Source organism: Mya arenaria, chromosome 10 (assembly GCF_026914265.1).
Source record: "Mya arenaria isolate MELC-2E11 chromosome 10, ASM2691426v1".
In the NCBI taxonomy this organism is placed as follows: domain Eukaryota; kingdom Metazoa; phylum Mollusca; class Bivalvia; order Myida; family Myidae; genus Mya; species Mya arenaria.
This window is the reverse complement of record NC_069131.1, coordinates 33,038,549-33,052,906: the sequence shown is the minus strand read 5'-3', so window position 1 is coordinate 33,052,906 and position 14,358 is coordinate 33,038,549. Positions and strand designations below refer to the sequence as shown.

Sequence of the window (14,358 nt, the reverse complement as noted above, 5' to 3'; positions counted from 1 at the left end):
CGAAAATCATTTAGTTCATGCACTTCAACTGAACTCAAAACTCGTTTTATTTACTAATTCAGGTTACAATGTATGCAACAACATGAATAGGATATATAAAAAACGCATGATAAAATATTGGTAATCGGGTACAGGAATTCGAAATAACTGATTAATAGTACGAAATATAATAATCATATATACATGTACATGTATAAAAGCTTAGCAGGACCACTGTTGTTTTATCCCGTCTACAAAATGGGGCATAATCACACCGTGTCAACTACGTTGTTTAGACCGCGGTATAAAACACCAGGGACTCTGTCTGGCTATATAATTTTTCGTGAAAACATATCATTTCAAAATGATCGATCAACTGAAGCATATCATAATTGACAATAACATAATCAACAACACTAGCGGCTAATCTATTCCTGATCAGATTATAGCAAGTAAATTTTCCCAATTTACCAATATTACAAAAATACTACAATTAAACATTAAGCGTACAGTTAGTATAATAACATCCTAAACAAAGCAATAGAATAAACAACATTGTATTTGTTCCTAATGTATTTATTGATTAAAATACAGTCGAACCTCGTTTTGTCGACTTTTTCAAGACCTAGTGAACAAAGTCGAGATAACGAAAAGTCGACTCATCCGAATTACAAAAAATATCACCAATTACAACAAGTTTGAGTTGGATTGTCCGATGTTTACATCAACAATTGAACGGTCTTGTTAAATATTTTCGTCGTGAAAACAGCCTACATATTATTGGAAAATAAAGTGAAACAAAAGAAGAATTGTTTGTGTGAAATGTATTTCTTTTGCATTTATGGATCACTCAAAACACATATAAAACCATAATTGCATACATTTGTACATTTAAAGATTTTATACCGGGTCCTACTCTGAATTGGTCGACAAGAGCAGTGGAACTAACATTTGACATTTTGAAGTTATTCTTTCTGTTCCCATTCGGGAATGATATCTAATCAATAAAATGTTCATGTTTTATACAATACCAAAGAGCTTGAGCAATAACTGTCTCTTTAATTAAATACATAAACAAACAACTTTAATTATTCGCACTGACCAATTACATTTTTGTATCCCCCAATTATGACAGTTTATTATATTGACACACACGGTACTTTGCGACATGCCGCAAACCGTCATAAATATTTTCACACCTACGTCTCGATATACAGTTCGACATAAAGAACATAGGAAATGTGTGAAATTCGGCCACTGGGACTGAAAAACGAGGTCGACATAGCGAAAAAGTCGAGATAAAAAATCGACACAAACAAATTTATTTTATATAGAATAAGAAGGAATAAATTCGGGACCGGAAAAAAGTCGACATAACCGGAAAGTCGACTTATCCGACGTCGACATAGCGAGGTTCGACTGTATGTGATATGAAACGTTTACGTGTCGATACAAATTTAAAGTTTGCATTATACCATCGTTTTGTTTAAAAAAGTGTATCCCGATTTGAAATCATTCTGACATTTCCTTATGGCTTTATATCATATGTGTACTTTAGTAATCATATAAAGTTTATGTTAAAACAAGTATATCCCTCCGCTAAGTAATGTATAAACAAACAATATATATGTTTCTTTTCATGTTGTGAGATATAGGCCTCAATAAACATATGTGTATTATTGTTGTTGTTTTTTTGGTCATGTCAGGTTTCACAGATTAAGAAAGGCTACACGTATATATTTTTGATAATTATCGTAAACAAAATAATTTGACAGTTTTTCCCAAGCAATGACGGTACTACCGTTAAATTGACAATTAAGCCTTTCTTACGTAATTTACGTAATTTCAAAGTCTATCGAGGGCCATACAGGATACTAAGGAGTTATATATACAACCTAATTGTGTTATGGCTTTGAACAATTGTGCGAGGAAAAGTATGAAGTCCATGAATGAACGGTACTTTGGATATGAGTATAATCCTCATTTTTGCCCTTTAGTAAAGCTTGCTTAATCACAAAGACCATAATTTGTATCTCAGATGAGATAGAACTATGTTATGCAATTGAGCTATATCTGTGAAATAGTGTGTGGAGTATTACTTTAATTTGTATCGACGGTAATCAAGGCATAAGAAAAGTTGCTGCAGGCCCTAAATCGTAAAATAATGAAAATATATATGGGCCATTATTTGTATTTGGAACGGTCAGTAAAACATGAGTTCATTTGTAGAAGAGTCTTCTGGGAGCTTGATTAAGTTAAATGGACATAATTCGCACTTGTCCTAACATTGATAAAAACATATAAGCAGTACAGGTTAAAAGCCACAAACAAGAAACCAATACTCACTCACTCGCTCGCTCGCTCACTCAAACCCACTCCCTCCCTCCCTCCCTCACTCCCTCCCTCCCTTACTCCCTCCCTCCCTCCCTCCCTCCCTCCCTCCCTCCCTCCCTCACTCACTCACTCACTCACTCACTCACTCACTCACTCACTCACTCACTCACTCACTCACTCACTCACTCACTCACTCACTCACTCACTCACTCACTCACTCACTCACTCACTCACTCACTCACTCACTCACTCACTCACTCACTCACTCACTCACTCACTCACTCACCCACCCACCCACCCACCCACACACCCACCCACCCACACACACACACACACACACACACACACACACACACACACACACACACATGCATACAGATGGTTTTATTTCATGTGTAAAAAGTTGTATAATATATCATTCGTGTAAGATCAGTTGTATTTTCAACTCGAATGCTTTATATACGTAGTATGTTAACGAGAATATATAACTAGTAGAATCAGTGCACATTATAGAATTGATAATTGAAAGTTTGAATGCGTGAGCCGAGCCAGGAACAAATCAAGTCGTAAACCAACATACACAAAACAACACTGATTCAATATCTCACTAAGAAATGAACAACAATTTTGCCGAAAAAGCATTAGACTATTTCATTATTTCACTTATTAACGCACAGCATGTTTAACTACAACATCATCTGACTATGTCCAAATAGCAGTAGGCAATGCACAACAAAGTAAATGGAAAACTTATGGCATCAACACTTTCGTACGACAAAGGGAAGTAACCGCTGTGTGAAAACTGATAAATGTAAGGCCACACTCTCAGATAACGTCGTGCCAACGAACGTGATACAGTTTTATAGCTTGGGGTCGAATGAAAAAATGCGTTATCTTTACAACCAGGTAGTTTTTATATATTTCTAGGTCAGCTGTGGATCTGAGCGAAGGAAGTTTCCGGTAATTTACCAAACTGGCCCGGTACGAACGAACCATTCTATAAATACTTTTAACTTTATGAATGAATGCTTTTAACCGAGAAAATATCTTCAATAATTAAATGGAATTTGCAATTTTAATTGCGATTATCAAAAGAACCATACTATCAGCAATCAAACAAACGTTATGTTTTAAATATTCATACTTTTTTGTTAAGATTAAACTTAGCCTGATTATAAAATAAAATTTTGCATTGCGCGTATTGAATTGACAAGAAAACCAGGAACAAATAAAGCCTTTACTATTTCCAGTACCATGTTCTAATAAATAAGAAGTATTTTAAAACGTTCTGGTAAATCCTGATTTGGTTGTGTTTTGTGTATAAATATGTCTCAAATGTCATTGTCCAATTTTATAATGTTAATTTTATCGACGTACAGCTGTGGATAATATTATACATCACAAAGCCACACTTTTGAAAAATTCTAATAAGGTAAAAAATAAAGACAATGATAAATGCAACAATGGTATTTAGACTATTTACAATATATTGTAAACATTGACAGATAACATATTATTGTTTGTATATTATGTCATGTCATGGAGGTGATGCAGAATTGCAATAATTTAAAACTAAATCATAGTCCTTTTGTCCGCACGTTATAAAAATCATAACTAAATTCGTCAGCTGTATTCATCCCGTCTGTATATTCCCACTTATATTATAAAACGCATCGTCATCTGTTGCGTCGTTACCCGTTGCATTGACGGAATGGAAAGCACACTCGTGGCAGAAGTAGAACTGCTCCTAAAATATCAAATCATACATAAACGGATATTTTTAATCATTATCTTTATTAGTATTATTATTATTCAAGACACGATTTGACGTTATTTAGTCTTTATCAGACGAGAGCAAGAAAGTGCATTTGAATTATAAAAAACTCCATAAATAGCGAGACGTGATGAAGATTCAAGAATGACGTTATAATCTGATGATCACTTGGGACTAAATACTAACAAAGATGCAACATCTGAATACTATAAGTTCACATTTTAAGTAGTATTACACCAAGTCACATGATTGGACTAAAAATAATAAAGTGATAAAACGAGTTTATCCCGTTCATTAAATGTATATATGATTCATGGACATTCGTAATAAACTTTTGTTTTATTATGTCTCTCGTTAAGTGTATGTTAGACCCTTGAACCCTTTGCCTCTTAACACGCTCATTGTTCAATTGTTTTGCTACTGGGCTTGTTTCTGTGGTTTCCATTGTAACATTGTGTTTCAAATTACGATTATTGTTTACCTTATTTGGAATAGCAAGAGGTCTTCTAGCTCTGACTCTGCTCACCGCATTGACCACACTGACCTCAGAAGTTTCGCTCAATTGTTCAAGTAATGTCATGACAACACAAAAAAGGCCACTCTTTTCAGCCCCAGTTCTGTGACAAAAATAATACGTCGTTTACATACTGGTGTCGTAAAAATAAAATGGATTTTGTTATTACATATTTCGTCTATGCTATATATCAAATTTGCGCACTATCTTTTATTATTTATTTGTACCAAAAACTTCAGGTCATCTCTAATATACCTGAGATACTCGGTATATTGTTATATCAAAGTTAAGAAGGTATGTTAATAATTACACTTGGAGATGATTTCAGGGCGAATTGAAACTAAAACAAAGTTTGTACGTACAGGCAATGCAACAGTGTCGGTCCATTCAGGTGGGATAATTTGGATGCGTCTTCAACATCTTTGATAAAGGCAACACAGTGTTCTGCCGACTTAGGAATATTGAGTTTTGTATCCCAGTCCAAGTATTCATCGTGTGAAATCGTCACACCTTTCTTGGTCTTTAATCCATTAAAAACATAATATTAACAGGCAATGCTTGCGATGTAATATGCTTATAAATTATTGCTGCTGTGTTGTTGGAAAATGTTGTGTTGGGAGTTATGGTAGTGTTCGTATTGTTTTGTTGGAGGTGTTGTTGTAATAATGTTGATGTTTTTGGTAGTGTTATGTTTGAGTCCAACAGTCATTTTATACGAGAAATCACATATTTAATTTCTGATAAACATACGAACTAAAATACATATCAATTTGCAAACGAGAAATTAAATGACATATTTTCAATTTAGGCACAAATTTTACATTTTACCTTTCCTTCGCCTTCAATATGTAGCAATCGTTTTACAAAGTTTCTTGCACTTTGATCGTGGTTTGATGGTACAGAATCAAAACTCTCCATTATTGTTCGATTGTCACCAGGAAAGTATAAGCCAACCATTCCCTGCATGAAACAATATACGTTACAGGAAACCAGTGTTTTTAATTTGAATGAGATAAAGAAACTGCTACATAAGTGGTTTTGCAATGCGGATTTTATTGTACTTTAATAAAATTAATAATATCATTATTATTATTATACTTTAATAAAAATGAAAATGATTCGATATTTGAAGGGCTACATACATTAACGCTTATATATTATTGTTAGTATATTTTATTGCAACGCTATTCATTAATGACGTTGTTTTAGATCATATAACGTTAGTTAACAGAATATACGCATAATGACGTTATCAAGGCTTAGTCATTTGTAAAATTAGATAAGAAATAGTGTTTAATAAAAAAAAACATAATTTAAACCCCACATAAGCGTCATTGTACAATCATAAAGTCATGAAAATATGTGGCCATTCAACTATTTACAATATGCTTTTCTAAGCGTGCCTCCATACTAACGATACAGGAACAGTTTTCTTGAACAGCAAGTGCGGTGAAATCTGAAACGGTGTTAGGCAGAGGTGTTTGAGCAACCAGGAATCGGTTTTTTTTTTTCAAACTCTGAAAAAAGAAATATTTTAAGAAATGCATTTTTTATTTTGCTGTTTTTCGGCGTTTACCTCTATGCCTTTATACAGGGTATTATTTTAATTTTATTATAATCGTACTATATGTTGTCGCTTGCCCGTTTAAAGTGTGCGATGGACTAGTCTCGTCAAGGAATTAATTGAAAGGAAACTGTCACGTCAAAATAAAATGTAAACTTACGTCGTTATATATCGCATTGATGTAATCAGATTCGCCTGGTTTCAAAAAGAGAAAAATACGTGGTCTGTTGGAATCACCTAACAATACATAAAACCAAATATGAGGGTCATCGTGAGATTAAGAAAAAACATCTTAAACATAACTTAATAAGGAATTCATCAACAAAAAATGACATGAATCATTTTGATCGTTTATGATTACAACTTCAAACTCTCTAAATATATAAAAAGAAGAGTACCTCTATACTACTTTTATAATATGTGTATTTGTCTAAGTCATCTCTTTTTATATATATGTAACATATGTATTTAATTTATGTAAAATTGCAAGTTTTTAAACCAAAAAATAAGCATACCTGGTATATCTGCTTGTTTCCTGTTCTTTTTCGTCAGAAGCCGATTCCTTTCCGTAGCTTGAAGTTCCTTATCCGACTTTTCCTCACGAATCAATTGAAGTTTCCAAAGTAGAATCCGAATGCAAGATTATATTTGAATTATAATAATGCAATTTATACCAACTCTATACAAAGGATAAGCATAATTGTTCAAACGTGGATGTATAACGTCATATATTTGTTACGTTGAATAACAAACCTACTTCAAACTGCTTCTTTATCTTTTGTTTACTGGAGTTTTCCTTATATTCATGGACATTTTCTCTCGTTATCAACGAACATTCAATAGTTAACGAATAAACCAAAGCTTGGTGAAGATACTTGTATTGACTCTGTAAAATAAATCATATTTAATTAAAAAATATATATTTTAAAACAGCCTTTCCAATGAATGCATTTTTTAAACAAGCATATGTAATGAAATGGAATGCTTTTTAAGACGCTACGTATTCATGATAAGCCATTCCCGTGGTCTAGTGGTTAGGGTGTCCGACTAAGCAGCGGGAGGTTTGAGGTCAATATAGCATGACTTAAACGTGTGTTGAATTAAACGTGTGTTCACATGTTTTCAATTAAAAAGATAATTAAAACTTCGTCTTTCAAACGTATTACACCTAGCGATTAACTGATGGCCCCATTACATTAACGGACGCCGCTATACTGCGCCTATCGATTAACGGACGTCGCATTATTGCGATGAACTGCAGACGTATTGTGGATGCTAACCAAGTAGTGCGCTGGTTCGAAGGAAATATATGCATCTTTTACCAATGGAAAGAACACGATCGAAATTTAATCAGCTTATAGCTATATTTACGTTATATTTAAATCAATACAAAGATTCAAATTGCAAATATAATCTTAAACATTAGACTGAAAAGCAATCATCTCACAAAAGACTGAATCATATTGGGTCTGTTCCGTCTCATGTCGAAAACACATCCTGGAATGTTTATAGCTTTTTCTGCCTCACCCTCGTTGCTTAAGATGTCCAGAGCTATATAGGTTCCCGATCTGCCTACACCAGCACTGAAGTTACACAAGACTCATTTTGTGTGTGTAATTTAACCGCCCAGAAGAGAGATTACGGTACACACAGCGCAATAGCTACCTAATATAAATGTGCCACCTTTCACCAGTGTATTTGTACGAATAAAACAATAAATTTCTGGCTGGAAAATTCAACAATTATGTCTGGCAATAACTTATGACATTTTACATATATTCAAAATGTCCATTTTTTTAAGCAATTGTTTTATTTGTGCATTCTTTGGATGTTTGTCAAATATTGTTTAATATACATGTACTGCTATTGCTCATTGTCACAATAAGACATTCAAATAATAATGATATTCGTCACCAAGTGTGTTACATATCTGACATTTTCTGGAGTTGTATTCCGATTTCCTATTTCTATTGGTAGTCTGTGTTGTTTTTGTTCTATACATTATGAGTTAATACAGTCATAAATCTGGAATGAAGTGAAGGTACTTTTCATAGCCCAATGATATTTTAAAGCATTCCTTTTTTTGACTAGTGCTTACATTTTTAATATGTGAATACCATGTTATTAAAAGCAGATATATTATGCTAAACTGTAACTTAAAGCCATTTAGCACCACTGTTGTTTATATCAGGTATTAAATCCACATTTTATAAGTTTGATTATAGCGGAGACTTGCATTTACATATGACGGAAGAGAGCCTTATGAAGTTATTATGATAATAAAAACGTGTCCAGTATAAAAAAAAATCGATTTCTAAAATTATTGGTGTGGTTCAAGTTTCGTAATCAACCATATGAATTGGTGATGAATTTGTCATTTTAAGAATGTACTTTAAAAATATTACTTGTACTCATTTAATAACACCTAAATTACATTATCCCCGTATTTCCTTCTTTGAAGGGCTGTCATCGAGGTCCCAGAGGTGCAATACGACTACCTGATTGTTAAGCATGATGACATTAATTGAATCATCTTTGGATTGACGTTAAGAAATGATGTTTTCGAGCGGTAACGTAATTATCGCGTCGCTGTGAGATCTTCTACAGCAGGTTCATTGTCAGCAAATAGTTTCAAGGAGTAAATGTAATGCTGGCTGAGAGAGTCAGCTCTTGGAGTAAACTGTGAACAATGCGTTTGCTGATAATTTCTCGGGACGCCTGTTCGTTGACCAGGCAATGGAGGGAAATGGCGCGGAGGGTAGTTTGAAGGAGCGTTTCTCTATTTTTCGCGCTGCTCACTTTCTTGCGTCGGGTTTAATGGTCGCTGTTACCGCTGATCTCCGCGTGTGTCAATGTAATTAGCTGTTTCTATCTCATATAGGGAATGGTATTCGTATAGTCTATATTTCACTAGATCTACTTTTTTACGCGGCAAGAATGAGTAAAACTTAGCATAAGCGTCCTCGTCTGTCATCTATTTCCGTTGGAAAAAGTTTGCTTAACCTTTGCGTTTCGTAGGAATTTGCGGCTGGTTTAGAATGTATTTGCCTGCTGACTTTCGTGAATCTATTGTTGAACTCCTTGGTTACTTTGCCCAAAATGTGTCCTTGTCCTATGCTCTATTTTTCAGGCAATTCCGTAATATTGTTTAAGAAGTCTTTCTGTATTGTTCTTTAGAGTATAATCTGAAGGAAATGGAGTTAAGTCTTCCGTAATCCTGAAGAGAATTATATTGTTGTTTCTTCGCGAAAATCATTGACTGGACTTCTCTTATAAAGCATGTCTTACTCTTTTGGGTTTTCTATGTAAGATTTTTTTTCATATACTTTAAGCTTGTGCATGGATCCTAGAACAAACTAAGAAAGCAAAATGAGTACAGGGGTGCTTTCCAGATGATTATGGAATCTCGGTGTGGTTAAAATAGTTCCTGCACCTAATGGTTTGGGAAATGCGAACTACGTCGTCGGAGGACCGCCGTAAAAGGGGGATGACGTTGGGTAGGGATAAAGGTTACCCTACACACTGAGAGAGATTGTTTACTATTCATAACAGCCATTAAGTCCTCGTTTTCGTTTTTGGTAGCAAAACAAAAATATAATAAAAGATAACAACTGTAGAAATGTATGTTCAGCTAACCCTACATAACATATGTATACCGGCGCAACAATATTGTGTTGAGTTTTTTTTTCTTTGATAATTATTTTTATAAAGCTAACTTATCACATTGATGTTTTGTTTAGTAGAAGTCAGAAAATATATGTTTTTGATTATATCATTACTTAAGCTAATTGGCCTATGTTTTTTTAATTTATAGTTACTATTCATTATTCATTTTTGTTCAACACTTGATTCAATATTGGAATTAACCGCTTAAATCAATATTTTCGAAATACAATGTGACATCTAACCTGCAATGTACAACTATTGGTCCAGCAGAGGTATTCGACAAGGCGTTTACCCTCTGTCTAAACTCTATAATTGACGTGACGTCATCAGGGATGTCCTTGTCTAGCCAGCTCGTGAACTGCAGATGATGTAAACGTCTTTCTTTGGAGTTCTGGTACCATGTTTGGGAAAAAATAAAGTTAAAAAGGGAATTTTGTAGATGAGTGTTTTCAAATGTAATTAATTCACATATATACGATGCATATCATTTATGCATTCCATACTAATGTTGAATGATATAATACCTGTGTATACGTTGGCAGTGTAATCAAAGAATTTGAACGACATGAATTAACATTAGCTTGACAAATACTTTGTCTTCAAAAGGTACAAGTTTGTATGTATTAAAACAACAAATAAAACAGCCCTAGGTATTCTATATTTATAAACCAGATATTGTTTTCTGACGGGTAAGTTCTTGCGGGTAGACGCTAGGTAGTATCCGCAGGCGTTAACGTTACCTTCAAAATCAGTCTTACCTATTTAAAAGGCTCGAAACGGATCATTGCAGACGGAATGAGATAATAAGATAATACTTTTGATTCCGACAAGATTTATTTGATCATCATATCATAAATTATCAAAATCCTTCACATCCAGTATAAATGTATTTAAAGAATAATTATTTGTTTCCGCATTCCCAGTTGTATCTTTGTAATCCGACCGAAATTGTGTAAATAATAAGTATTTATTTAAACATATACTATTTTCGAACCAAACTCCATCGGTGCTTTTGAAAACGTGTGTAGTGTCATAAGTAATATTCAATTTGAAATACCTTTGAAAGCGTAAGTTGCCTCCAGTTGAAATCTGCGTATTTGTTTTCATCATTGCACACAACCTCTATATCGCCATATATTTTGCTTGGATTATGATCCGGCCAATACCGCTCGCATTTGGTTTTCTTCAAAAAAGAAACATCTAAATTGATATTGCCTGTAAGGACAAAATGGTTTATAAACTAAAAGGCGACGTCACTCTAATGGATATTTTCTCTTTACTACATGGCATAGGATCAATAGACAAAGAACACGAGCTAATTGTATGTTCATTTAACAAAGTAAGCATAAAGGATTGCTATAAAAACTTAAGATGTATTTTTGCTGTTTATTCCAGTTCGTTCAATATTGTTCATCTTAATTTCAAATTCATTCGTTGTCATTTTATTACAAAATCAAAACATACTAAGAATGCCAATTAAATTAAACATTCCACACTCCAACCCAATACACTGTTTTACAGAATGACACATTCTTCATTTTAATATCTCTTTACCTTACCCTCTACCAATTGTGTCAACGTAACAATCTTCTCCACTTTTTGTTGCCAGACCATTCGCCAGAATTGGCCAAAATCGCCAAGCTGCTTAGTCATTGGACCTCATAAGTTTAATTCTGATTTTTATTATGCAATTATATACACAGCAAAGATTTATAATCGTAAACAATTAGGTTAGATATGAAATTTAGTTAATTAACGTTATAATTGGTCGTTAACATTAAGATACAATTATTTTTAATATCATATCGGCAGACATAATTAAATGGTTTTACTTATGAAAGTAAGTAATATTACTCAAAGTAGCAATATATGCATTTTGTTTTCTGAATCCCTGAAAGGAAATGTAAATTATGCTTTACATTATTACAGCCATTGGTTGACAAAATTTATATTTATGAGTACTCTCTTAAAAGTAAGAGTTGAGTATTAAGATTTCAAAATAGGAGGTACCACATTTGTCTTATCTACGAAAATGTGATATTTAAAAGCAACCATGCATTGGATTTCGTTTAATGTCTTAATGTTTTGGGAACAAAAACCAAAGAAAAGATTTTTGTCATTGGGTGTTATCTCATTATGAAATATGCATAATTAGTCAGCCTCAGTTTTATATATATTCTAATCATTGTAACCGTTCATATTGTTTTCGTACATACCAATGGTTTACATCAAAATATGTCATAATAAACTTGCGCTTGTTTTTTGTGTTTTTGCATTTACAGTGTACTCCAGTATAGTTACTTACAACTTTAAAACCTAAAATGTCAGTACACGTTTGAAATAGCTTAGCTCCCTGTTTTGACATTTGACTCAAATCGTATTTGATAGACAATTAAGTTCGTACTTTAAAGGTATTGAACATTTTAACATGTACTGATTCATGCATATTAAATTTTGTTGCCCATCACATGTCAAAAATAAACCTTCTTTTGGAAGGCAAGACAATAGGCTTATTAACGATAATCTAAATTTGTTAAGAAAAAACATGTTAATATGTAAAATGCATAACTATGTTTATGCATAATTATACCTGAATTTAATAAGGCGGTGTAAAATGTATATCAATTGAAACTAATTTTATTCTTATTATGCATTCAGCAAGACATTTTAAAATAATTTATAGTTTATATTTTATTGCTGCATTGGTCTTATTGATAACAGTATTTGTATTTATTTAACGCCTATTTCATATTGAACAATTTGCAACAGTTTTTTATATTTTGCTTTTAGTTGAACATAAACAACTAAGAATGTAATATTATAGCATAACTCCACAAACGCCCGCTCCTAGTGAACTACATTATTGACAAGGCAAACAACCTCACGCTTCTAGCCGGATCGTAACACAGTGAGATGCTCGTGCTATCTCCCTGACCCAAAAACCTCTCTACTAGCAGTCATACCGACCTTTATATACCACAACGCATAGGCGTATTGGACAGGTTATGCACGTGCTAGAAATGTTATGCAATCTAAGTGCATACACCTTAAGTCCCTAGGGTGTGGTATCAGTAACATTATTTTATATGTTACAAATATATTCTCACCGAGATATGTTTGGAGATGTATTGTCAGAGTGGAATGGTTAAAATAGTTCATTGAGCTTGTTCAATCAATAATCCATATATTTAGGGTTAGGGGTCACTTTACTTCATTAATATTAGTAATGGAGTAAATATTTGTCCATGATTTTCCTTCATTTTAATTGACTTATTGTGAATTAAATTCTTGTAAAAAAACATTCAAATTAAATGACTCTTGAATGTTTTATTCGTCTTTGTATTCATTAGTGTTATGCGATATATTATTTCTGTTTCCTGTTTGTAAAAATATCATCAAAATATCATGCAATTGCGTACTGTAACAAATGCATAGCATTTTAAAATGGGAAGGACAAATTCATATTTTAATAATTCATTTTATAGTGTTTCATATTTACCCATTTAAATGGTGAAGTCAAATGTGTTGCCTACATCTGATTACTGATAACATCACTAATATACATGAGCTTGCAATACAGCAATATTGTCTATTCGGAGAATAACTTGAGCAGAATATGTATGTGTCACACTTGGTGTAATTGGTACACTTTACGTATAACATTACCGGCAATTATACTTCAAGCCAGTAGAGGCAGCACCTTAGTTTATAATATAAGTTCTCTGGATGCAGTATACGATGATGTAGGTATCGTTTATTGATCGATTTATATTGGTACCTGTATGTTATGTATCACAGTTTACTTAAACAAGAGTGCATAAAAACAAAACATTTTATTTAAATACATCTCCGCAATAGCAAGTGATGTTTAAAACAACAAAGTTGAATAAGGATACAAACACGTATAAAGTTATTTACGTTTATTATTTTACTTTTACAAGGTTGTTTAGTATAAGTCTTAGTCAGTCTAAAATTGAAAAAATACAGCTTTAATATTGTATTAAAATTGAATCATACGTCACTTTTAAATGTTTTACTTATACCCAGTTATATAGTTGAATATGTGTCAGATTTATTTCGGTACTTTTCTTTTACAATGATTTTGCTAAAGCTTTTCGAATAGTTTATTGCATAGGCGCTACCACACGTAAACTGAACACCTCTACAATGAATACAAGTAGATATATACTATTTACGCCCTTCTTCTGCAAATGAAGATAATTTTAACATTAAATGATTATATGGTTCTAGTATAATTTGTATGAGCAAGAACAACCGTTCTTTAACAATGTGCCGGCATGAAAGATGGTGATGTTTAGAAAGATTTAAAAAAAAAATTTGGGTACGTATAATTTTGTCAAGTGTTTATGCAAATGGACATGTCTTTCGTGATTCGTTTACATCATTTACGAACAGAACATGCATACTTAAAGATAAGATAAAGCAGATCAGTTGTTTTGCCCATCAAATTGGTTTATTATTCTGTGATAACCAAGTATGACTATAATTTTTTGTTCCTTGGTATTT

The 14,358-nt window shown here is 32.9% G+C and overlaps 1 protein-coding gene across 1 annotated transcript; it reads right to left on the bottom strand.

Moving 5' to 3' along the window:
* Positions 1-3,946: 3,946 nt before the first annotated feature.
* LOC128204604 (receptor-type tyrosine-protein phosphatase epsilon-like) lies at positions 3,947-11,484 on the bottom strand. The gene is made up of 7 exons (XM_052906008.1): positions 11,386-11,484; positions 10,074-10,222; positions 7,613-7,748; positions 5,430-5,561; positions 4,964-5,121; positions 4,569-4,704; positions 3,947-4,060 (listed from the first exon to the last, which is right to left on the bottom strand). Exons 1-7 carry the CDS (start codon positions 11,482-11,484, stop codon positions 3,947-3,949), a joined length of 924 nt encoding a protein of 307 aa, XP_052761968.1.
* Between the last annotated feature and the right edge of the window lie 2,874 nt (positions 11,485-14,358).